Consider the following 27,500-nt stretch of genomic DNA (forward strand, 5'->3'; position numbering starts at 1 on the left):
GCTGCACGCTTGACTTTTCTCAGTTCATGGGCAGTTATTTTGCGCCTTGGTTTTTCCACACGCTTCTTGCGACCCTGTTGACTATTTTGAATGAAACGCTTGATTGTTCGATGATCACGCTTCAGAAGCTTTGCAATTTTAAGAGTGCTGCATCCCTCTGCAAGATATCTCACTATTTTTGACTTTTCTGAGCCTGTCAAGTCCTTCTTTTGACCCATTTTGCCAAAGGAAAGGAAGTTGCCTAATAATTATGCACACCTGATATAGGGTGTTGATGTCATTAGACCACACCCCTTCTCATTACAGAGATGCACATCACCTAATATGCTTAATTGGTAGTAGGCTTTCGAGCCTATACAACTTGGAGTAAGACAACATGCATAAAGAAGATGATGTGGTCAAAATACTCATTTGCCTAATAATTCTGCACTCCCTGTATATATGTATACATACACACACAAACATACACAATTTCTGTTCTTTTTTTCACAGAAGGGAGGAGCACATATCATCATGTTCACAAACTTCACCATGGTATTCAGTCACATCACACAATCACATTTAATTATTATAAAATATACTAGTAGTAGTACTACTAATAGTACATACGGTTGACGATCGATTCCCAGAGACTTCTTCAATCAACTTGCAGTAAGTTGAACTGTGTCTGTGTGACAGTATGTCTGTCCACTCAGAGTCACTGACTCACTCTGTCTCCACTGTCCTGGTGGCACTGTCCCAGTCCCTATCCTAACTGACCCGCCGTCAGAATCAGTAGTCTAGTGTCCCTGCTAGTATGCTTCCGCACATGACCCCACGTGGCCTCACCTGCAGCAGCCTGCAAGTGTTAACTCGGTCCTCAAGTCGGCTCGCTGACGCGTCACGCATGAGCAGGCGCTCGCAGGGCCCATGTGGTGTGAGACTGAGAAGACACAGATACTGTCTCTCAGTCACTCTAGCTCCCGGCCTCAAATTTATTTGGCAATGATTCATGAATGAAGAAATACTACTTGTGTTGCATCTTGTGGTAATAGATATTTAGCGGTTGGATGGTACCTGGGTTAATTTATTTTCTATTATTTAAGTACAGTAAGACTGTGTAAGATTAGATAGATGATGATCAGAATTATAATGACACACATGATGTTAGAAAGTGGTGGTGGACTGTAAATTCATACCGGGCCGGCAACCATATTGCGCAACGCATTAGCAGCAGCAGCACACTGCAGCAAGCCAGCCTGAGCAACTGAGCTGAGCCCAGCCCGGCCCAGCTAAGCTGCAGGCAGGTGGCCCACCGGGATTTTTCCCGGTATCCCGGCTGCCCAATCCGGCCCTGAATAAAACAAGGATTGTACATAGAACAATATCGGACCTCTGAAAAGTATAAGCATGCATACTGCATGTAATCAGTACTTGGTTTGGGCCCCTTTTGCATCAATTACTGCCTCAATGCGACCTGGCATGGAAGCTATCAGCCTGTGGCACTGCTGAGGTGTTATGGAAGACCAGGATGCTTCAATAGCGGCCTTCAGCTCTTCTGCATTGTTCGGTCACGTGTCTCTCATTTTTCTCTTGGCAATGCCCCATAGATTCTCTATGGGGTTCAGGTCAGGCGAGTTTGCTGGCCAATCAAGCACAGTAATCCCACGGTCATTGAACCAGGTTTGGTGCTTTTGGCAGTGTGGGCAGGTGCCAATTGCTGCTGGAAAATGAAGTCAGCACCCCCATAGAGCTCGTCTGCGGAAGGAAGCATGAAGTGCTCCAAAATCTCCTGGTAGATGGCTGCGTTGACCCTGGACTTAATGAAGCACAGTGGACTAACACCAGCAGGTGACATGGCTCCCCAAATCAACACAGACTGTGGAAACTTCACACTGGATTTCAAGCATCTTGCAGTGTGTGCCTCTCCATTCTTCCTCCATACTCTGGGTCCTTGGTTTCCAAATGAGATGCAAAATTTCCTCTCATCAGAAAAGAGGACTTTGGACCACTGAGCAACAGACCAGGTCTGTTTTTCTTTAGCCCAGGTAAGTTGCTTCTGACGTTGTTTGTTGTTCAGGAGTGGCTTGACAAGAGGAATACAACATTTGAAGCCCATGTCCAGGATGTGTCTGTGTGTGGTGGCTCTTGATGCACTGACTCCAGCCTCAGTCCACTCCTTGTGAAAGACCCCAACACTTTTGAATGGCCTTTTCCTGACAATCCTCTCCAGGCTGCGGGCATCCCTGCTACTTGTGCACCTTTTTCTTCCACACTTTTCCCTTCCACATAACTTTCTATTAATGTGCTTTGATACAGCACTTTGGGAACATCCAACTTCTTTTGCAATAACCTTTTGAGGCTTTCCCTCCTTATGGAGGGTGTCAATGATGGTTTTCTGCACAACTGTCAGGTCAGCAGTCTTTCCCATGATTGTGATTCCTACTGAACCAGACTGAGAGACCATTTAAAGGCTCAGGAACCCTTTGCATGTGTTATGGCTTAAGTAGCTGATTAGAGTGGGACACTTTGAGCCTAGAATATTGCACCTTTTCAAAATATTCTAATTTTCTGAGATTGTGGATTTGGGGTTTTCATGAGCTGTAAGCCATAATCATCACAATTATGACAAATCACGGCTTGAACTATCTTGCTTTGCATGTAATGAGTCTCATATATTAGTTTCACCTTTTAAGTTGCATTAGTGAAACTTTTGCACAATATTCTAATTTTTCGAGTTTCACCTGTATCTTATGTACTGCAGTGTTTTACGATTGTGAGTTTACAAATTCTGATTATACTGTTTCTGTGTAAATTTGAACCAATTAGGGCCATACTTTGTATATTTATGTGTATCTTTTACAAATTGCACTTTGTATTTGTTCTATTTAAAATAAAACTCACAACTTCAGTTTCCCAGAGAGCTTCATTACTTTCTATGGGTTTGCTAATAAAAGATTCTCTAGTTTAGAAGAGATTTTACAGGCACTAAACTCATTGAATTCTAAAAGAAAAAGTGTGTAACCTGGTAGTCCCAGAGAGATGGAGAGTCAAAGGAGAGTGAAGTTAACAGGAGAACAACTGGGACTGAGCTAAAGTCTCAATTTGCAGCAAATACAAATTAAACTGAAATAGTTTCACCACAATTTTATTTGCCTTTGTCTATAATTTAGTATATAGTACTTTTCTGTTAGTTAAATAAGTATATTGTGAATTTTGAGCAAACGTCATCTGAATACAGCTGGTGAGATACAACAGTGAGACCAGCTTGTATAAAATGCTTACAGAATTTTATGAGACTTGTGAGAGAGCGTCAGACATACCCTGGGAACTCCCCTGTCCCTCCTACTTTCTGAAGCTGTCAGAACAATTACAAAGTGCAATGTAATTTGTAAACGATACATGCAAAGTATGATTTGTTAAAGTAACACAGAAACATTCATAGCATAATCAGAATTTGTTAAACCTCTGCTGTATACATAACCTAAATGCATTAACATGCAAAATAGAAAATAAAGCATAAATGTAATGAAACTTAAAGGACCCAATCTGATGTGTAAAGTAAAATAGAATATAAAACACAAAATGTAAATTTAAGAAAACTCTCATGTTATGCATTGCTATACTGCACTGGGCTTTCTTTTACCCTTTACACACAGAAATGCAGGGAATGACCCTTAAAGAACTATAACAAAATGTTAATTTCTAGAATCATTTGAGATATCTCTCAGTGCTCAATGATCATTTTATATCATCTCATCTGATCAGAGAGCTTTATAGGAGGCATCTCTTATCTCTCTGGGACTTCCAGGTTTTGTCCATTTTCTTTTAGCATCCAGTGAGCTCAGCCCCTGTGAGGTCTGACTCTGCACTATCATTTCTCTCTAAGCAGGAGAATCTTTTATCATCAATCCTATATACGGGCACCTCTAACATAGAGGGATATTTCCAGCTGTCTAAGCAATCCATCTAAGAAGGGTAGATCATTTCTCAAACTAATATAACTAGTTAAGCAAGTTTCATGTTTAAAATACTTTATATAACTGCCTTTTCTTAAACACAATACTGACTGTAAAGCTATACAAATAGGTCATTATTCATATGAAATACGTAAAGTTATCCAAATAGAAACACTTTGTCTAAGAAGTTTCTATCTCAATTGTTACTTCTGGTCATTATAACATGCAGTTTCACATACATAGTGCATTTTGTCAGATTAAAATATCCTTTATGGACAATATTTAAAAAAATAAAAATAAAATAAAGTTTATCCAACCAAAGGCCTGGAAACCACAACACAGTTATGTAGTGCTTCATCCCCCCCACCCACTTCTTTCTATGTTATATCTAATCCATAGAGGTATCTTACAACACATGCTGTGTGCTGTTACGGTGAAAAATGAATCCGTGCTCCCACCAGGGGTAATTTAGACCTTACAAATTTGAGGTGCTAAATAAAGTTGGCACAATACAATATATAGTAATTTCCTTTCACTTATTTCAGCTTTTTGCTTGTTGAACACCCCTCTTACCATTTACCTGTCTCCTTGTCCTGCTAAAGGACATATAACAAAGTGTCTAGCTGTTTGATTAGCCATAAATAAGCACAGTAAAGTCAAGGAACCTTCCTACATCACTGCAGCTGTCTCACTGCGAAGATCCAATGAGCATGTTTATAAGTCCGTTTGTAAATTTAGGTTTGTGGCACAAGCATAAATAAATGTTATACATTTGGCTAAAACTGACGTTATTTAAAAAAAAAATATATATATTAGAAGAGTTTATAACATTTAATCACCAAGGATTTAAGTGTATAAAAAAAATTCCATTCTTATCTCTTCTTTAAAAACTCTGAACAAGACTATTTTAAAGGGTAGCAGAATCAATTTAAATTTTAAGATCTAGTCTGAATTGTTCTTTCTTTGTACTAATCTTGTGATGTACAACAAAGACTAATGCATTCATAGAGAATTGGGAGCATGGAAGTACATACTATGCTTATAGGCACATACAAATTGCATTAATCATTTAGAAGAGTGGGCTCAGTTTTGATAATTATCCTACCCATTCACAATACTAGCTGGCTCAGTTGATTAATCATATACAGTTGTTTATAAATCTATAGACAGAGGAGGAATGCTTTGTAAAATCAGTGTGGCAAGGAAGTTCAAGATTAGGAGGCTTCTTGCTGATGGGCAAAATTGTTTGTCTGGGTTTTGCCATGTTCCTCATTCAGAAGAGAATTGCCTGGTATTTCAGTACTGGACTGCCTCCTTTAGGTGGGGTCTCTGAAAGGCAAATGGGGCTAAAATAAGATGCTGCACTGTGAAGGGATTACTGAGCATTAAGGAAATGTTTTGGACCCTATTCTTGAGGTTTATAGGACACTATTATACCCCGTGTATATGCTCTGATGTGCTTGTATTTGGTGAGCTCTGTATGTGTTTTTAATAATTAAACCATTTCTACTTATACCGAGAGTGTGGCTGGCTATGTGCCAAACATAACACTGCTGTATTGGTTTGAGATTTGCCAGAAAGCTCCTAATCAGTATCACGTGAGTAATACTCTATGAAGTGGCTTGGAATTATATGAAAAGTCAAACTTGATTGCACTATTTTGCATTTCTCTCTCTCTTATCTCTTAAGGTGGAGTTGTGGATTGAGAGAAAAAGGAAAAAAACATTATTGGTTTTATGAAATCAGACATTGTATTCTGCTTTTAATTGTTTTTTATATGCACTTTATGTCACATATTATATTGGTATATTTTATTATTACCCTGATGAAAATCTCCTTAAGGGTGATAGAGAAATGAGGCATGGGCTCTCTGCCCTATGCGTCTAGAGGGTAATAGCTGCACCTTTCTAACGAGGCAGACAGAAAGCCAACACAATTGTGTGGAATTGCCATGTTCCTCATTCAGAGGAGGACTGCCTTGTATTTTGGGGCTGGACTAGCTTTTTTATGTGAGATCAGATTGATATACTGCAGGAAAGTTCTCATCTGTGATAGGCACAATTGGGCTAAAAGAAGCTGCTCTCAGGTGGTGACCCTTCAAATAACAAGATACTGAGCTGAGCTTTTCTTTCTGTATATACAATGTATAGATTTTTAAAACTTAGAATGGTATGGTGTGAGGGATGGTTGAATTAAGGGAGCTAGCAATTGAGAAAGGGCATTGTTAGGGTTAATTGTGTTTATGAAGGATCAGGTAATAAACTATAGGTAAACTATAGGTAATGAGTTAAGGGACATTTTACAGTCAGAATTAATTTCACTGGCGAGGATTTGTAAGCCATTATAAGGTATTGCAGTGTCTAAAGGTTATTGTTAGGGATAATTGCACAGGAGGGTCAGCCATTATACAGTATTGCAACTGGGATGAATTATCATGGCGGATAGAGTAAGCACAGTTAGGTTATTTTGAGGTGGTTAGATAATAATAAAGAACAAGAGGGGCGCCTCATGTGTGCATCAATATATCCATATATGTGAAATCAAAGAAAAAAAGCCAAATGGGTACTCACAATAACTTATGTACTGGTAGGAGCTGTCTGGTATCTTCAGGTGTACCAGCTTAACCTCTCCAGGGGCAGAGTAGATAGTGCAGGGGGATCTTTGCCACAATATGTGCTGATGGATAGTCAGAAGCAGTGTGTAGAACTGCTATAGAAGGTAATGAACCAAAGCTTGCATAAAACAAGTTCTCTATCAATTGTAGATGCAGTGTTTCCTTTCTGGTAAGTTTTTTTGTAATCCTCATTCCTCTAGATATTTAGCACACATTTGGACTATTTTGAGGTGGTAACCAAAATACTAAAGTACTTTAAACAGACAGTAGCAAACTAGGAGACATCTGTAAGAGAGTGATATTACTGAACTTGGAAACTGACCTCTCAAAATTTAAGCAGGGCAATTTCTAGAGAATCTTGCTCCCATGTGCCAAAAGTGCAAATAAACAACCACACACTATTAGGAACCTCACCGACACAAAGGGGGAAACAGCTTAGATATAAAACACAGGGACAATCACACACCAGTAGGAATGTCACAGACACACAGGGGGACACAGCTTAGATAGAAAACACAAGAACAATCACACCAGTAGGAATGTCACAGACACACAGGGGGGCACAGTTCACATACAAAACACAGTAACAATCACATACTAGTGGAAACGTCACTGACACCCAGGGAACACAGGGAACATACCAGACACAGGACAATTACACCCTAGTGGAAGTGTCACTGACACACAGGGAACACAGTTCACATGCAAGACACAGGGACAATGCTACAGTAGTGGAAGTGCTACTGACACACAGGGAACACAGCAGCTCTCATACAAAAACACAGGGACAATGACACACTAGTGTAAGTGTCACCGACACAAAGGGGACACAGCTCGCATACAAAACACATTGACAATGACACACTAGTGGAAGTATCACTGACACACAGGGGACACAGCTCACATGCAAGACACAGGGACAATGACACACTAGTGGAAGTGTCACTGATACACAGGGGACACAGCTCACATACAAAACACAGTGACAATGACACACTAGTGGAAGTGTAACTGACACACAGATGACACAGTTCACATACAAAACACAGGAATAATGACACTGATGGAAGTGTCACTGACATACAAGGGACAGCTCACACACAAGACACAGGGACAATGACACACTTATGGGAATGTCACAAACACAATGGTACATGACATGAGTGGGGACACTGCTAAGGACAATCTTACAGTGACAGTGTGCCACAGAAGCCCACTCACCCTCATTCTGGTACATCATACCAATAGTTCCTCCAATGTTAATGACCAGCACACGTGATTCAGACACACACCCACTCACGCTCTCCACAGAGCCGGACAAACTATGGCCTAGATTTGGAGTTCGGCGGTAAAAGGGCTGCTAACGCTCCGCGGGCTTTTTTCTGGCCGCACCATAAATTTAACTCTGGTATCGAGAGTTTAATCAAATGCTGCGTTAGGCTCCAAAAAAGGAGCGTAGAGCATTTTTACTGCAAATGCAACTCTCGATACCAGAGTTTCTTACGGACGCGGCCGGCCTCAAAAACGTGCTCGTGCACGATTCTCCCATAGGAAACAATGGGGCTGTTTGAGCTGAAAAAAAACCTAACACCTGCAAAAAAGCAGCGTTCAGCTCCTAACGCAGCCCCATTGTTTCCTATGGGGAAACACTTCCTACGTCTGCACCTAACACTCTAACATGTACCCCGAGTCTAAACACCCCTAACCTTACACTTATTAACCCCTAATCTGCCGCCCCCGCTATCGCTGACCCCTGCATATTTTTTTAAACCCCTAATCTGCCGCTCCGTAAACCGCCGCAACCTACGTTATCCATATGTACCCCTAATCTGCTGCCCTAACATCGCCGACCCCTATATTATATTTATTAACCCCTAATCTGCCCCCCTCAACGTCGCCGACACCTGCCTACACTTATTAACCCCTAATCTGCCGAGCGGACCTGAGCGCTACTATAATAAAGTTATTAACCCCTAATCCGCCTCACTAACCCTATCATAAATAGTATTAACCCCTAATCTGCCCTCCCTAACATCGCCGACACCTAACTTCAATTATTAACCCCTAATCTGCCGACCGGAGCTCACCGCTATTCTAATAAATGTATTAACCCCTAAAGCTAAGTCTAACCCTAACACTAACACCCCCCTAAGTTAAATATAATTTTTATCTAACGAAATAAATTAACTCTTATTAAATAAATGATTCCTATTTAAAGCTAAATACTTACCTGTAAAATACATCCTAATATAGCTACAATATAAATTATAATTATATTATAGCTATTTTAGGATTAATATTTATTTTACAGGTAACTTTGTAATTATTTTAACCAGGTACAATAGCTATTAAATAGTTAAGAACTATTTAATAGTTACCTAGTTAAAATAATAACAAAATTACCTGTAAAATAAGTCCTAACCTAAGATATAATTAAACCTAACACTACCCTATCAATAAATTAATTAAATAAACTACCTACAATTACCTACAATTAACCTAACACTACACTATCAATAAATTAATTAAATACAATTCCTACAAATAAATACAATTAAATAAACTAGCTAAAGTACAAAAAATAAAAAAGATCTATGTTACAGAAAATAAAAAAATATTTACAAACATAATAAAAATATTACAACAATTTTAAACTAATTACACCTACTCTAAGCCCCCTAATAAAATAACAAAGCCCCCCAAAATAAAAAATTCCCTACCCTATTCTAAATTAAAAAAGTTACAAGCTCTTTTACCTTACCAGCCCTGAACAGGGCCCTTTGCGGGGCATGCCCCAAGAATTTCAGCTCTTTTGCCTGTAAAAGAATAAATACAATACCCCCCCCCCCCAACATTACAACCCACCACCCACATACCCCTAATCTAACCCAAACCCCCCTTAAATAAACCTAACACTAAGCCCCTGAAGATCTTCCTACCTTGTCTTCACCATACCAGGTTCACCGATCCGTCCTGAAGAGCTCCTCCGATGTCCTGATCCAAGCCCAAGCGGGGGCTGAAGAGGTCCATGATCCGGTCAAAGTCTTCATCCAAGCGGGGCAGAAGAGGATCTTCCATCCAATTGAAGTCATCATCCAGGTGGCATCTTCGATCTTCTTCCATCCGGAGCGAAGCGGCAGGATCCTGAAGACATCCAGCGCGGAACATCCATCCGGACCGACGACTGAACGACGAATGACTGTTCCTTTAAGGGACGTCATCCAAGATGGCGTCCCTCGAATTCCGATTGGCTGATAGGATTCTATCAGCCAATCGGAATTAAGGTAGGAATTTTCTGATTGGCTGATGGAATCAGCCAATCAGAATCTAGTTCAATCCGATTGGCCGATCCAATCAGCCAATCAGATTGAGCTCGCATTCTATTGGCTGATCGGAACAGCCAATAGAATGCGAGCTCAATCTGATTGGCTGATTGGATCAGCCAATCGGATTGAACTTGATTCTGATTGGCTGATTCCATCAGCCAATCAGAAAATTCCTACCTTAATTCCGATTGGCTGATAGAATCCTATCAGCCAATTGGAATTCGAGGGACGCCATCTTGGATGACGTCCCTTAAAGGAACAGTCATTCGTCGTTCAGTCGTCGGTCCGGATGGATGTTCCGCGCTGGATGTCTTCAGGATCCTGCCGCTTCGCTCCGGATGGAAGAAGATCGAAGATGCCGCCTGGATGATGACTTCAATCGGATGGAAGATCCTCTTCTGCCCCGCTTGGATGAAGACTTTGACCGGATCATGGACCTCTTCAGCCCCCGCTTGGGCTTGGATCAGGACATCGGAGGAGCTCTTCAGGACGGATCGGTGAACCTGGTATGGTGAAGACAAGGTAGGAAGATCTTCAGGGGCTTAGTGTTAGGTTTATTTAAGGGGGGTTTGGGTTAGATTAGGGGTATGTGGGTGGTGGGTTGTAATGTTGGGGGGGGGTATTGTATTTATTCTTTTACAGGCAAAAGAGCTGAAATTCTTGGGGCATGCCCCGCAAAGGGCCCTGTTCAGGGCTGGTAAGGTAAAAGAGCTTGTAACTTTTTAAATTTAGAATAGGGTAGGGAATTTTTTATTTTGGGGGGCTTTGTTATTTTATTAGGGGGCTTAGAGTAGGTGTAATTAGTTTAAAATTGTTGTAATATTTTTATTATGTTTGTAAATATTTTTTTATTTTCTGTAACTTAGATCTTTTTTATTTTTTGTACTTTAGCTAGTTTATTTAATTGTATTTATTTGTAGGAATTGTGTTTAATTAATTTATTGATAGTGTAGTGTTAGGTTAATTGTAGGTAATTGTAGGTAGTTTATTTAATTATTTTATTGATAGGGTAGTGTTAGGTTTAATTATAACTTAGGTTAGGACTTATTTTACAGGTAATTTTGTTATTATTTTAACTAGGTAACTATTAAATAGTTCTTAACTATTTAATAGCTATTGTACCTGGTTAAAATAATTACAAAGTTACCTGTAAAATAAATATTAATCCTAAAATAGCTATAATATAATTATAATTTATATTGTAGCTATATTAGGATGTATTTTACAGGTAAGTATTTAGCTTTAAATAGGAATCATTTATTTAATAAGAGTTAATTTATTTTGTTAGATAAAAATTATATTTAACTTAGGGGGGTGTTAGTGTTAGGGTTAGACTTAGCTTTAGGGGTTAATACATTTATTAGAATAGCGGTGAGCTCCGCTCGGCAGATTAGGGGTTAATAAGTGTAGGCAGGTGTCGGCGACGTTGAGGGGGGCAGATTAGGGGTTAATAAATATAATATAGGGGTCGGCGGTGTTAGGGGTAGCAGATTAGGGGTACATAGGGATAACGTAGGTGGCGGCGATTTGCGGTCGGAAGATTAGGGGTTAATTATTTTAAGTAGCTTGCGGCGACGTTGTGGGGGGCAAGTTAGGGGTTAAGAAATATAATATAGGGGTCGGCGGGGTTAGGGGCAGCAGATTAGGGGTACATAAGTATAACGTAGGTGGCGGTCGGCAGATTAGGGGTTAAAAATTTTAATCGAGTGGCGGCGATGTGGGGGGAGCTCGGTTTAGGGGTACATAGGTAGTTTATGGGTGTTAGTGTACTTTAGGGTACAGTAGTTAAGAGCTTTATAAACCGGCGTTAGCCAGAAAGCTCTTAACTCCTGCTATTTTCAGGCGGCTGGAATCTTGTCGTTAGAGCTCTAACGCTCACTTCAGAAACGACTCTAAATACCAGCGTTAGAAAGATCCCATTGAAAAGATAGGCTACGCAAATGGCGTAGGGGGATCTGCGGTATGGAAAAGTCGTGGCTGAAAAGTGAGCGTTAGACCCTTTAATCACTGACTCCAAATACCAGCGGGCGGCCAAAACCAGCGTTAGGAGCCTCTAACGCTGGTTTTGACGGCTACCGCCGAACTCCAAATCTAGGCCTGCGGTTGCTGGACAGTTTCCTCCGCTGGGATGGGGATGTACATGAGGTAAAGAACAAAGAGATGGTTGACATCATCAAAAGCCATGTCAACAACTTGGTGGAATACCACAGAGTGAAACATATCCCTAGGGGCCTGCGGATGAGAGCTCAACCTACACTCATGAGAGATAACCTAGAATACTGCAACACATTTGAACAGATCCTAAATAAGTGCTCTATGGATATCATTGTGCTTACAGTTGAATGCCTAAATAAAGAGATTGAGGCAGGGGTGTATTTATGCAGAGGCCAACAAGGCCGGTGCCTAGATCGTCAGATTTGAGGGGGCGGCACTGGCACTATGTTGGCAAGGTTGGCACGGTTAATTAATTGTTAATTTATAATATTAAAAAAGAAAAAAATTGCCGTTCTGCGGTCACAGGACCCGACTTTTGCCGACGTCACTTGACGTTTTACTACTTCCACCCCAGCACCCGCCTCACATGCCACACTGGAGGGACTGGGAGCAACACACACGTGCACACACGTGATCACTGGCAGCAGGCACGCAGGCAGTCTCCCCATGACCCCAGCAGCAGCGGTACCCGGCAGGCCGTAAGTAACAGTGACTCAGTGAGTGACAGATGAGATCATGTGACCACTGACTCACTGTGAGACTAGACACGTGACGCAGCAGAGAGCCGCCTTGGAGGACTAGAGACGGTACAGGACATAGCTGAATCTCAGAGAGCCTGTGACTGTGCTGCAGACCGACACAGACAGACAGTGGAAGAGTTTGAAGTTTTGTGAGCTGAGAAGGGAAATGGGATTCAGTGTACCTGGTGTAGCAGAGTTCAGAACCGGAGTGAGGTAAGAATAGTGTGCAGATACCGGGGTGACAGCCAACACTTTCACTATACAGAGTCAGACTGATAACAGACAGTACAGGAGGGAGCCCTTAGCCCTCTCTCTATGTCACTGAGCCTCCCTCTGTTTATTCTGGTAACTGGTTATAACCATAGCATCAGTTACCGTGTGTGTGTCATGATGAATTGTTTTAAGAGGCCAGAGAACCTGATCTGCTGCTGTTTAGTTACTAAATTCAGCAGAATTTTAAGTGCCTAGGGCAGCACACAACCTAAATACGCCACTGGATTGAGGATCAGCAGAAAAAGATATCAGAAATAGAGAAGGATTTAAAAATAAGTTTGCCCCTAGAGGATTTCGATAAACTTGTGGATACCAATAAAAAGTTCCCTGAACTAAAGAAAATCATTGAGGATCGTAAACACCTAAAATTCGCTTGAGATGAGCAGGACTACTCATCAGGCCGGGTCTAAAAGTTTCGCTATGACCCAGAGCGCTCAAGACGCAGAAACCCCTTCACAACAGGCAGACGCCAAGGCCGCAATCAAGGCAAGAGCGGCAGCAGCAAATCATTGGAAACATCGCCCGGGGGAATCAGGCTCTGAAAAAGACGCAGAGGGCGCAAGCACAAACCAAAATACAAGCAACAAGAGAGGCCATGGTCGGCAACTGCAGTCGACTCGGCGTCCGTGAGAAACCAGCAGAATTTGCATTGGGAAAGTGTTCAAGCAATAAATCAAGAGAGTACACAGTTGGAGGTGAGAGATTTAATCTTTACTGAGCTTGCTAAAGCGGAACACTGTTACACTGAAAATAATGTGTTAAACATCTCCTGTCATGAACTGACCAATGATGAACTGATAGTTCTAAACAAAGTGCTTTCATGTTGCCCAAAAAAAGACTAACTTTTTTCAACTTCAGAAAGATCTATACAGATTTTTTCGTAATCTAAGGTTAAAGACTATATGCTTTGAGTCATCGGGGCCAATTTATTAATGTGCGAGCAGACATGATACAATGTAGCATATCATGTCCGCCGCACATCGATAAACGCCGACAGCATATGCTGTCGGCATTTATCATTACACAAGTAGTTCTTGTGAACTGCTTGTGCAATACCGCCCCCTGCAGATTCGCAGCCAATCAGCCGCTAGCAGGGGGTGTAAATCAGCACGATCATATAGGATCGGGCAGATTGATGTCCGTGGCCTCAGAGCAGGTGGACAAATTATGAAGCAGCTTGATAATTCAGCCCCATCTTAAGCATGTTATAATGAGAGTCCAACAATCCATTTAAAAGAACTAGGATTAAGGAAAAATAGTCGTTATATTCCACCAGCTACTAATCATAGCATTGAAACATATGTATCTTTAGTGCAGAACGATATAGAAAAGTCACAAATTAAAACAAAAAAGTTAGCTACTAAAAAGAAGAACTGAAACGAATTTTCCTGTAACACGGATAAAAGCACTTCAGTCTTTACAAGAAAAGTCAGACATCATTTTTAAAAGAGCCGACAAGGGAGGGGCAATAGTTTTTCTTAACAAAGACTATTACATTGATGAAATTTGAAAATTAGAACACAATTGAAAAACTAAAATGTTTATAAGAAATTAGACTACAACCCAATATTGCAGATACAGAAGAAAATAAATATGGTTGTGAAAATAGCAGAAAAACATAATATTATCGGTAAAGTAATTTTTTGAGAACTGAAACCCCATACACACCAATGATATATACGCTTCCAAAAGTTCATTAAAACTTAGATACCCCCCCAGGCCGTCCCATAGTTGCCAGCACCAACCCTATATTTACTAATATTTCTATATTTTTAGATAGAATCCTTCGCCCATTCATTGGAAAATCCAACTCTTTTTTAAAAGACACTGGAGACTTTCTTGACAAGCTTGATTTACAACTCCCAACAGATCAATTTATCTTATACAGTCTGGATGTAGAACGTCTATATACATCTATAACCCACAACAGTGGTATGGATTCAATTAGTGTTGTATTAAAATCTGATGATAAATAAAAAAAATAGTCAAATTTACTTTTTTCTGCAATTACTAAATATTATGGGCAAGTGAATGGAAAATGAGATTTAATACGGAAAAATGTAAGGTTCTACATTTTGGAAGTAAAAATAAGCAGGCTATGTATTTTTTAAATGGGACAAGACTTAGCCAAACACAGGAGGAAAGGGATTTGGGAGTAGTAATAGATAACAAGCTAAAGATGAGTGCACAATGCAGGGCAGCGGCTTCAAAGGCTAATAAGATACTAGCATGTATTAAAAGAGGCATTGATTCAAGGGAGGAAAGCATAATTCTGTCATTATATAAATCCCTGGTAAGACCTCACCTTGAGTTTGGAGTGCAGTTCTGGGGACCGATTGCTAAAAAAGATATTGCAGAACTAGAAAAAGTTCAGAGAAGGGCCACAAAGCTAATAAGGGGATTGGAGAAATTAACCTATGAGGAGAGGCTAGCCAAACTGGGTCTGTTCTCTTTAGAAAAAAGGCGCTTGAGAGGTGACATGATTACTTTATATAAATATATTCAAGGCCCATATACAGAGATGGCAGAAGCTCTTTTTATTCCAAGAAAATTGGTTCTGACAAGAGGTCATAATTTAAGGTTGGAGGAAAGGAGATTTAATCTCCTGCAACGGAAACGTTTTTTCACTGTAAGAGCAATAAAATTGTGGAACTCATTACCAAAGGAGGTAGTGAATGCCAATACCATAGATACATTTAAAAATAGTCTGGATACATTTCTGTATATAAACAAAATTCATGGATATGATTGCTAGTATTAAATGGGTCACATTTTAATGGGGTTATTTAAGCTTAACTGGAGCTTTTTGTAAGTATTTTAGATTTGTATAGGTTGAACTCGATGGACTTCAGTCTTTTTTCAACCTTATCTACTATGTTACTATGTTATCCTATATGACAATTATTTTCTGTTCCAATATGATTTCTTTTTGCAGTTAAAAGGAACTGCCATGGGTTCCAATGTCACCCCAAACTATGCAAACATGTTTATCAACATGTATGAAGAAAAATGTATTTACCCAAATGAGATGTGCATTCGATATGGTGCCACAAGGTAGCGCTATATCAATGACATTTTCGGGGTATGGTTGGGCAACATTGAAACCCTAACAAACTTTGTTGAAGATTTGAATGCTGCAACTAGGCACATTAAATTTAAATTGAACTGGAGCAAGGAGTACCTAGACTTCCTGCATGGCAGAGTCATTAAAGAAGGCAATTTATTAAAAACAGATCTGTTCAAGAGAGAGACTGATAGAAACAGTATGTTACACTATGAAAAAAGCCCACCCACCATCACTACTTAAATCCCTCCCCCATAGCCAATTGTTGCGAGTCCGCAAAATTGTTTCAGATGAGAAACTTGCTGATCAAAGATTAAAAGAAATGGGTGACAGATTTTTAGCTTGTGGATATCCAAAGAAATTGATTGATAAGGAAATTGAGCAAATTAATACTATTCCTAGATCTGATTTAATTGGGCCAAAAAATAAAAGATAAAGAAAAAAGATTAACATTTGTGTCAGAATTCAATACACAAAGTAAATATGTATTACGCATCATTAAGAAACACTTGCACATTCTTTCTAGGTGTAACCCTAACATCCTTGAATTCAAAGATACCAGCAAATAAGAAAGGAAAAAATTTGCAAGAAAAAATAGTTAGAGCTGACCTAGGCAGTAAAAAAAATATAGCCAGAGTTCTATGACCAGTACAAATCATGGTTGTTACCCCTGCCTTGGGTGCTCATGTTGCAGCAACATGACGAAAGGCTAAGTTTTCTATCACCCTCATCATAGGAAGTAATACATTATAAAAAGGTTCTATACGTGTCTAACTACATATATTATTTACATGGTGACGTGTCCGTGTGGGAAAATTTATATCGGAGAGACCTAGTAGGACAGCAAGAGAAAGAATGATTGAACATAAAAGCAATATAAGAACAAAAAATGTAAAAGCCTCTGTATCTAATAGTTTTTTTAAATGCAGGCCACACTATAAGCCAATTACGCTTCCAAATAAATTCATACCACAAAGTGGTGGAGATAGAGAACTGTTACTAAGACAAAGGGAATCATTTTGGATATATGAATTGGGGACCCTTGAACCAGGAGGTATTAATAAGGATTGGAATTTGTCTATATTTCTATGACTGTATATGCTATTTTTAAGTAACAGGCTAGTTATTTGCTATCTGCTTCTATAGATAAGGTTTGATTTAATAGCTGTATTGCTAAACCACTAGAATGTTATCTAGATGATTTTTATGTAATAATGTAAAAAAGAAAAAGCAATGTTTAAATAAGTAATGAAATGGTTACTATGTCTGTAGCGCCACCTAGTGGTAAGAGTGTATATAAGTCACAACAGGTGAAATGCTTGTAATAGCATGACTAAGGGATTGGCTCCTGAAACATCTCTATTTTGGTTCTCTTTATAAAATAAAATTAAGCTTTTGATTCTGTCACCCATCTCTTTGTTCTTTATCATTGTTTGTGCTTCAGTGGCAGTAGCCCTGGGTTGACGTGCATATATCCTGTGTGCTGGATTAGCTGGACTTTTGAGATGTACATGAGGTAGCCAGGGCCTGACCTCTTGATCAAAAAAGTCCAGCCAGGAGTGTGACAGCGCCTTAGACATCTGGAAAAGCAAACCCAAGTGTGCACAGGTGTGAGCAGAATATATGAGGTGTGTGGGCTTGCATGAGATGAGTATGCGTGTGCCTCTGAGGATACATGTGTCTGTGGTGCACTAAGGAGCCACTGTACTGCCGGACAGAGGGAACACAACGCTGTCAACATCTGCTGCCCCGTCACGTCCCCTCAGCACATGCTTACAGGTCATGTGGTTTATAAGAGTACTCTGGCCACCATTTCACCCATTAAAATCATAAAAATAAAATAAATAAATCATAAAATAAAAATTAATGTATTGAAATCCCAACTGTGCAGGTAAATAACCAGAAAGATGTATACCGCCCCTTGTGCCAAGGTCAGTTGCGCGGTTCACCTGTCCCAAAAAAAAGGCCCTGCCTTTTAAGTACGTTTATTCACATAATACAGATGAATGCAATACTGCTCAATTTCACAAATGGGGAACACTCATTGCACATAACATAGCAGGTACACTGGAACTTAAATATAGAAGAGCTGGAATAACAAAAAAGGCAGAATATTCAGGGAAATAACAAATAATACAGACATGGAAGTAGAGGGTACATTATTAAACAATAAGGTCAAAATATCTCAGACAGATACAATATAAATTGTCAGAGTAATATCTCAAGGAATATCTAGTCAAACCGAGAGACACACAAATCCATATTGTCAAAATAGGAAGGGCTAGATTACAAGTGAATCTGTAGTTTGTGCTTCTGCTCGCGCGTTAACTCTTGCAAGAAATACGCTTTTTGCGCGCATCGGGTAGTGCATGTATTACAAGTAGAAAGTAAAATTTTTCGCTCGCATGCTAACCCGTCGAGTGCAAAAAGCCAAACTTGGAATACTGAAACTGTGTTAAAGGGACACTCAAGGCAAAATTAACGTTTCATGATTCAGAGAGAGCATGTGATTTTAAACAACTTTCCATTAAGTTCCATTAACAAAATGTGCACAGTCTTTTTATATTTACACTTTTTGAGTCTCCAGCTCCTACTGAGCAAGTGCAAGAATTCACAGACGAATATGCATTTGTGATTGGCTGATGGCTGTCACATGATACAGGAGGAGTGGAAATAGACATAACTGTGAAATTTGACAGAAAAAAAAATCTACTACTCATTTGAAGTTAAGACTAAGGGGTAGATTTATCAAGCAGCGGATGCTGCAATCTACCTCTGAAGTTTCCAGCTCACTGGAAACTTAAGTTACGACCGCTGCTCCTTAACTCATCTGCTACCTCTGAGGTGGTGGACAGCAATCATCCCGATCAGATACGATTGTGATGATTGACACCCCCTTCTTGCGAATGTGCAGGTGGTGGCAACATTGCTTGTGCAATGTTAAATGCCGATAGCATATGCTGTCAGCATTTAGCGATGCAGGGCAGACATGATTCGCTATAGTCCGGGGTATGATAAATACACCCCTAACTGCTATTGCGTTGTCTTTTTTATTGTTTAAAAAAGAAAAATAATCCCTTTATTACCCATTCCTCAGTTTTGCATAACCAACACTGTTATATTAACCCCTTAATGACCAAGGACGTACGCCACACGTCCTCAAAAAAAATACAGTTAATGACCGAGGACGAGTGGCGTACGTCCTTGGTCTGGAAAGCAGCTGGAAGCGATCCTGCTCGCTTCCAGCTGCTTTCCGGTTATTGCAGTGATGCCTCGATATGGAGGCATCCTGCAATAACCCCCCTTGGCCAACCCGATACAGAGAGAGCCACTCTGTGGCCCTCTCTGCACCGGACATCGGTGGCCGGTATCGTTGGTGGGTGGGAGCAAGTCTGGGAGGCGGGTGGGCGGCCATCGATGTGCCGAGTGCAGAGAAGGTGGGCGGGATCGGGGGCGGAACCGCTGGGAGCGAGCACGGGAGCGCGCGCGTGCACGGGGGGCGGCGGGCGGGCGCGTGCACGGGGCAGGAGCGGGAGGGAACCGCTACACTACGGAAAAATAAGGCTGTGAAAGGTTAAAATTATTTGTAAAATAAAATATTACATATAAACAGCTAAGGGATCTGGAAGGGGTGGGGGCTGGTCTTGGGGGGGGGGGGGGAAAGCTACACTACAGAAAAGGGAATTTTTTTAAAAAAAAAGGCACATTTGTTACTAAATTGGGTACTGGCAGACAGCTGCCAGTACCCAAGATGGCGCCCATTAAGGCAGAGGGGGAGGGTTAGAGAGCTGTTTGGAGGGGGATCAGTGAGGTTGGGGACTAAGGGGGGATCCTACACAGCAGCATATGTAAATATGCCCAAAAAAACCCCCAAAAAGCCCAAGTATAGCTTTTATTTTACTACTGGCAGAGTTTCTGCCAGTACTTAAGATGGCGGGGACAATTGTGGGGTGGCGGAGGGAAGAGAGCTGTTTGGGAGGGATCAGGGGGTCTCATGTTTCAGGTGGGAGGCTGAGCTCTACACTAAAGCTAAAATTAACCCTGCAAGCTACATAATTAACCCCTTCACTGCTAGCCATAATACACGTGTGAAATGCAGCGGCATTTGGCGGCCTTCTAATTACCAAAAAGCAACGCCAAAGCCATATATGTCTGCTATTTCTGAACAAAGGGGATCCCAGAGAAGCATTTACAATCATTTGTGCCATAATTGAACAAGCTGTTTGTAAATGATTTCAGTGAGAAACCTAAAATTGTGAAAAATTTCACGATTTTTTTAATTTGATCGCATTTGGCGGTGAAATGGTGGCATGAAATATACCAAAATTGGCCTAGATCAATACTTGGGGTTGTCTACTACACTACACTAAAGCTAAAAGTATCCCTAAAAGCTCCCTACATGCTCCATAATTAACCCCTTCACTGCTGGGCATAATACACGTGTAGTGCACAGTGGCATTTAGCAGCCTTCTAATTACTAAAAAGCAACGTCAAAGCCATATATGTCTGCTATTTCTGAACAAAGGGGATCCCAGAGAAGCATTTACAACCATTTAAGCCATAATTGCACAAGCTGTTTGTAAATAATTTCAGTGAGAAACCAAAAGTTTGTGAAAAAATTAGTAAAAAAAGTGAACGATTTTTTGTATTTAATCGCATTTGGTGGTGAAATGGTGGCATGAAATATACCAAAATGGGCCTAGATGAATACTTTGGGATGTCTACTAAAAAAAAATATATACATGTCAATGGATATTCAGAGATTCCTGAAAGATATTAGTGTTCTAATGTAACTAGCGCTAATTTTGAAAAATAATGGTTTGGAAATAGCAAAGTGCTACTTGTATTTATGGCCCTATAACTTACAAAAAAAGCAAAGAACATGTAAACATTGGGTATTTCTAAACTCAGGACAAAATTTAGAAACTATTTAGCATGGGTGTTTTTTGGTGGTTGTAGATGTGTAACAGATTTTGGGGGTCAAAGTTAGAAAAAGTGTGTTTTTTTCAATTTTTTCCTCATATTTTATAATTTTTTTATAGTAAATTATAAGATATGATGAAAATAATGGTATCTTTAGAAAGTCCATTTAATGGCGAGAAAAACGGTATATAATATGTGTGGGTACAGTAAATGAGTAAGAGGAAAATTACAGCTAAACACAAACACCGCAGAAATGTAAAAATAGCCTTGGTCCCAAACGGACAGAAAATGGAAAAGTGCTGTGGTCATTAAGGGGTTAACCTAATTAGCACAGTGTTATCTATATGAAATATGTGAACTAACACCCTCTAGTGGTGAAAAACTGTTCAAATGCATTCTGAAAAGAGGTGGCCTTCAACGTCTAAGAAATTAGCATATGAACCTCCTAGATTAAGCTTTCAACTAAGAATGCCAAGAGAACAAAGAAAAAATTGGTGATAAAAGTAAATTGGAAAATTGTCTAAAATGACATGCTCTTTCTGAATCAAGAAAGTTTATTTTGGCCTAGACTGTCCCTTTAAATTAAATTGCACTCAAGCGAACATGTTTCAACTTGTAATACGCGTACTACTTCAAACATGCGTAATACGCATTGTAATACGCGTACTACTTCAAAAACCATGATAAATCCCTTATCGCTTATGTGTAACAGTTGGCTCACCACTCATAATCTAGCCAGAAAGGAAGGAGTACCTAGAATCAAATGTAAACAGAAGCAGTTTAAACCAGAAGCACAAACTGCAAAAGCCTAAAAGTTCAATAAAGCGCCAAAACATAGCACAGAAAAAAGACTCAATAAAACGCAAACTAAGTATATAAGCAGAATACACAAGCAGCTCCATACTGCAATACAGACTACTGTAGTTCAGGCTGATTAGAATCTGTTTAAGCCTCCTTAAAGACACTGTACACCTAACTCAGCAGAGACAGTACAACTTAATACAAAAAACATAGTACAAACTATTATTACAAAACAAACACCAATATGACAATTTGTCTGAATAGATGAGGGGGTCACATGAGCAGCAGTAAGGGTTAAAGTTTGTTGGTGGGGTCATGGTTAGGTTTAATAGCCTATACACCAGCACCTATTTAATGCAAGTTCCAGTGTAATGCAAAAGTGATTGTAAACTCCTTGACAGCTATTCATAGTGGCCAACTACTAATAAGGATGATTGATTCATAGAATAAACTTCCACAAGAGGTATTAATGACAAACACTGTGGGGGACTTTAAGAACACCTGGGACAAGCATTAGGCTATCCTAACTAACTAGATAAGTTTATTCTTTTAAGAAATATTGAGCTGACTTTCTGGGCCTATGGCTCTTATCTGCCTTCAATATCTATGTTTCTATCTGGTGTCTCAATTTTAGTGACTTGCATAGGCTCTAGTCCAGAGAGAGGCTTGTGGCAGTCTTTGTAAAGGAGCAGAGTCAACATTTTAGCCCATTTCTTAATTAAATTACTTACATCGGCTTTCAAAGTAGCGTAGAACAGCCTCCTGAGTCCGTACTTCCCCAGCAATATTTTTAGCAGCACATTGGTAGGTTCCTTTGTCAGACTCTTGTGTGTCCTGGATCATAAGAGTCCCATCATGTAGTAGGTTTAAGCGCCCATCATAACTCACATCTATCTCATTACTGTAGGGAGGCAGAAAGATGGAAATGTAATAATGTCTGTGGTCATTTCTGGGCAGTCACCAATTAAAAGCTCATTTTGTTAATTTTTTTTTCAGTTTCATAACCAACTGTGGAAGTGGAAAATATACAAAAAAAATGATGTCACTTAAAAGTAGAATAATGACTACATTATAAAAATGACTACTGAAAACCTTGAGACCCATTTTTAAGCTGCAATTGTTCACACAGTGAAATGTCCTGTTACAGTACTCTGGAAATCACATTTGGCCTTTATGTCTTTTCTTTGATCTTGTGTCATGGCGGCTATTTTATGAAATAAATGAATAAAGTATTTGTGGTTTCAAGCACGTATATATAGAAGAGGTAAGACCCGTAGAAGCAAACAAACACTTGCAACTTATATAGAAATAGACTTAGTATGAGAACATAGCTGGGTGCAAAAAGAACTATAAACTAGTAGAAAATTAGATGAAAACAAGATATCCTTTGCTTAAAAAGATATAAGCTTTTTTTGTAATTTGAACGATAGCAACTAAATCCAATGTTAACTAAATGGTTGCCTTTTATATTTTTGGAAATGTAGAAGCTTCCTGGAGACAGCCTTCAGAGCTATTGTCACTAACATATAAATATGACATAATGCATATGCAACATATTCTAATGAACAACCGAGATGAACAATAGGGACAGTAATCAGCTGGTCTAGTTCCAAACATTAATGCACCTTACAGGATGAAACCTGGGCAGGCTTTATGAGCTGTTACTCTGAATGGGTTAAATGGCAAACACTATGGTGAGAAGTAGGACTGCAACAGACCTTTGTTTAGTGGCCAGGTGTTGATGCAATTTAGAAATAGGTCTTTAATTAAAGGGACATAATACTCATATACTAAATCATTTGAAAGTGAAGCAGCATAACTGTAAAAAGCTGACATGAAAATATCATCTGAACATCTCTATGTAAAAAGGGAAGATATTTTACCAAAAACCTTCTTCAGCTTACCAGAGTAAGTGTTCTGTAAACATTTATACTTTAGCTGCTGTAAAGCTGCAAGTTGAAAAAAAAAAAAAAACACACAATAGCCCAAAAAAACACAATAGCCAATCAGCATCAGCAGTGCTGAGGTCATGCATTGATTTGTTGTGATGTCATGAGATTTCACTTAAATGTGGGTATCATGTCCCTTTAAGAAAGAAGACATCTCTTGACATCATTGGAAAGTAGATTAAGATAAAAACACGGGGGGCGGAGCCGACATCCGGGAGGAATGGCTGCACTATACAGGAGCTCTCTGGCTCACTTTCCAAAAAACCCAACTGCTAGCGCCATTCCACTGACTATGTGGAAATGGTTTGAGATCAAACTCTCCAGAGAAGAATTCACCACTCAGTCACAATAACTGCACTCTGGATGTAGCCGGTAAATCCTGAACTCACTCTGAGGCCTACTATCCTGCCGCCATTTTGAAGCCCTGACAGGCTGTAGATAATCTGAAACTGACGATCGTATAGCATTGTTCTACTCTGCCGCACTGCTCAGTCTTATCCAAACACCCTCCTCAAATAAGGCAGAAGACTCCTACTTACAGATCCGGGCTCTACTCAAGGCCCTAGAACTACAGGCACTTCACCACTTCGGCGATCTCAGTCACGCTCCACAGAGTGAGGGAGACCCATGTCTATCAAGCAGAGCCAGAGTGAGGGATGTTGCGTCGCAGTGTCAGGAGCCTAGACTGGCTGAACTATTTCCCCTCTCTAAGTTTATAATGGACTCAGAGCCCAGACTGATCCCGGTGAAGCAGGAGCTCACTTTACTTCTGTTGGACCCTGAAAGAACACGGAGCAAAACCGGACCGTACTCTTCTGATCTGGATGTCAGCTCGTACTACTCTGGAGGGACCTTAGAGATACAGGCAGTCACAGTGCCTGACTTGAATGCTTGTTTGGAGCGGCGCCCTGTTAGAGAGAAACCTGGGCTGCGCTCCGATATTGATAAGAACTCTCCTATGCCCAGAACTCACCCTGAGTCAGTCAGTGACGTCCCGCTGACAGTAAACCAAAATATGGAGAAGTCTAACATTTTTAGATGGCCTGCAGCTGAGATCCCCCCAGGGAGATTATCACCTTTGGATTCCACAAACTGCACTATGGCTGGCAAAGACTTAACCCTTACCGGCTGGACATTTGAGCTATGGGAATTGACAGGCATTTGCAGCTTGGATACCTTATGCGGTATAGGTTAATGAGAGGCTGCAATGCTTCTTCTGTTTGTTGTCACTACAACAGATGAAAACTCTATACGTGACTTCTGCAGTGCTTTCAGTTTTCCCCAACCCCCACAGGTTACTGTTAATGATGACAGATTTAAATTGTCTGATGAGGAGTCCCATGGGCACTGGTTTTGTTTATTTAGTTATTGTTGAGACGGTTCTCCTTACCATTTAGACCTGAGCCTGTTAATGCCAAGCTACTGTTTGTCCTACCACAGTTTTTCTAACATTTTATGCTTACAAGCTACTACCTTCTTTCTTTTAAAGCTCCCCACTATATAGAATACACATTATTATACATGCCTCAGTTAGATAGAGAGTTGGTCTGTTTTTTTTAGTGAAATATGTAGAGCTTTGATATTACCAAACATTTCCCTTAATTTTAGAGATACTTTGTCTGGTCACTGCAGTGTCTCCATGCAGGCATCACTAGATGTTGCTGGGCAGTGCTAACTGGGAAGGCACTGTCTGGCATATACGTTTCCATCCTTTCCTTAGTTAGATGCATGGGCTCTTTCTGCAGTGCGCTGGACATATGTCATAGTATAAGACAGGATAAATTTATCACTAAACAGCGTTATCTAGCTTTGCAAAGCTCATTGCTGATATGGTATCTCTTAAGATGATGTATGGTTTAAAGTCCTTTATATTACCTTTTTTAGATATTTATATCACATGACATAGCTATTTCACATTGCTCTAGTACTCTCTAGGTCTCATGTCTCCGCTTGTGGATAGTTAGCTACCATGGAATCTGTATTTCACTATGACTATTTATTATTCTCTGGAGACAAATATTATAACATTTAGGATATAATTAAGCACAATATCTCAGTTAATGTTATACAACATGTACTTATGCCTCTCTCGATGAGTTTAGCGTGTGTTATACCTATGCATTTATACTAAGTTCTATATTTTATAACTATAATATCTATATCCAGGTACCTCTACTACATTGCACCCAGCACATATCAATTCTCCCTCCAGTACACTTACTCTTATTAGAACTCACACTCCCCTACTCTGTAACTAAATTCCCTAAAGACTTAAAAAAAACCAAAAAAAAATAAAAACCTTAGACAGATGTATTAAACGGCTCCGCCCTCCTTCCCCTTCTCCCCCCCCCTCCTACTTAACTAGAGCGGCTCTGGCCCGCTGACTCCCCCTCCCCCTAAATAAAACCTTGACATTAATCTCCCCACCTTGCCTCCACTTGCACTAAATAGATACACTACCTTTTACAGCAAAGTTAGGGAGTATTCTTATTTTCTTATACTGAAGGTTATAAAATGAGGCACCATTAGTATATGTACCAGTTACCCCTTTCTATTACACATAAATAAATATTACTTTTAACTCTTTATATCGTACAACTCACAACCCATAACCCAGATATCTTACTATAATCTTTATCAAAGGCTATTTTGCTACTACCTTACTTTCCGCTTCCTGTAGCTTAAATTTTTACCTACAAGTATTCTTACTACTACGAGCTGAATATAACGATAGAGTAACTATACTGATTTGTTAATGCTTGAAATTTTTATGTACCTTTTGAACGAGATTGGGTTGGTTTTATTCATTAAGCTTGTGTCGTAACTGGATATATTTGTTGTTTATTGTCATTTTTCCTTGCCTCAATAAAAAAAAAATATAGAAAAAAAAAAAAAAAGATAAAAACACTTTGGGAGGGGTAGTTTTTAGGGCTTAGTGTTTTTTTAAATTAGTTTTTCTTTTTTGTTATCTGTTGGGCAACATTGCTATGGTGACATCATAGTGAGACTGCAGCATAGGCGTTAAGCACAATAAAGAGTGTGCTAGGCACTAGGACAAAATGTTATGGTTAAATAGATATTTTTCACTACTTTTTGTGTAAAATGTTCCCTACAGGTAGATAAAAGCAAATTCTGTAACTTGCAAATGCTGCAGATCAAAAACCATTGGCAGCATTTTGTTAACATATTATATATTTTGCTTTTTGGCCTCTAGGAATCATAGGACACAACACAAAAAAAGTGTACTTTAATTGTGGGGATATGAGGATGGGACCAGCACCCAAGATCGTAGTACTGTACTTTAGAGTTTATTATGGTGAAAGTTCAAGTAGTGGAGATTCATTAGAGGTGTTATGGTCAATAATCCCTTTTATATACACTGGTTAACTCAAAAAGGCAATTATTTTAATTTCATTTTACTGCATTAAGTTACAACCTTGCAGCTGGTATTAAAAATTAACACCACATCAAAGAAGTATATAGCTCATAAATAATCAAGTCTGAAAAAAATTGCAAGTGCATTGGGATACAGGTATAAAACATAATTTATATCTTACCTGATTAATTCATTTATTTTATGGTGGCGAGAGTCCACGAGCTGTTACTTATGGGATTTACATTCCTACCAGGAAGAAGCAAAGTTTCCAAAACCCCAAAAGCCTATAAAACTCCTCACTCCTCAGTCATATCTCAGTTTAAGGTATAGCCAAGTGGTGAACTGTTAAGAAGGAGTAAAAGCCAAAATGAGGAACAGGAAAAAAAGATGTGATTTAAACCAAAAAACAACCCCATGAAAGAAATGAATTTATCAGGTAAGATATAAATTATGTTTTCTTTCACATAGGTGGCAAGAGTCCATGAGCTGTTATGTATGGGA

General features: G+C 39.7%; 1 protein-coding gene across 1 annotated transcript in view; it reads right to left on the bottom strand.

Moving 5' to 3' along the window:
- LOC128656086 (peroxidasin homolog) overlaps positions 1-27,500 on the bottom strand; it is a 334,999-nt gene that overhangs the window by 184,554 nt on the left and 122,945 nt on the right. Inside the window, exon 9 of the mRNA XM_053709815.1 lies at positions 22,406-22,575. Within this exon, the coding sequence (XP_053565790.1) occupies positions 22,406-22,575 (170 nt within the window). The remainder of the gene's footprint in view (positions 1-22,405; positions 22,576-27,500) is intronic.

The sequence above is a fragment of the Bombina bombina genome, chromosome 1 (assembly GCF_027579735.1).
Source record: "Bombina bombina isolate aBomBom1 chromosome 1, aBomBom1.pri, whole genome shotgun sequence".
Lineage (NCBI taxonomy): Eukaryota > Metazoa > Chordata > Amphibia > Anura > Bombinatoridae > Bombina > Bombina bombina.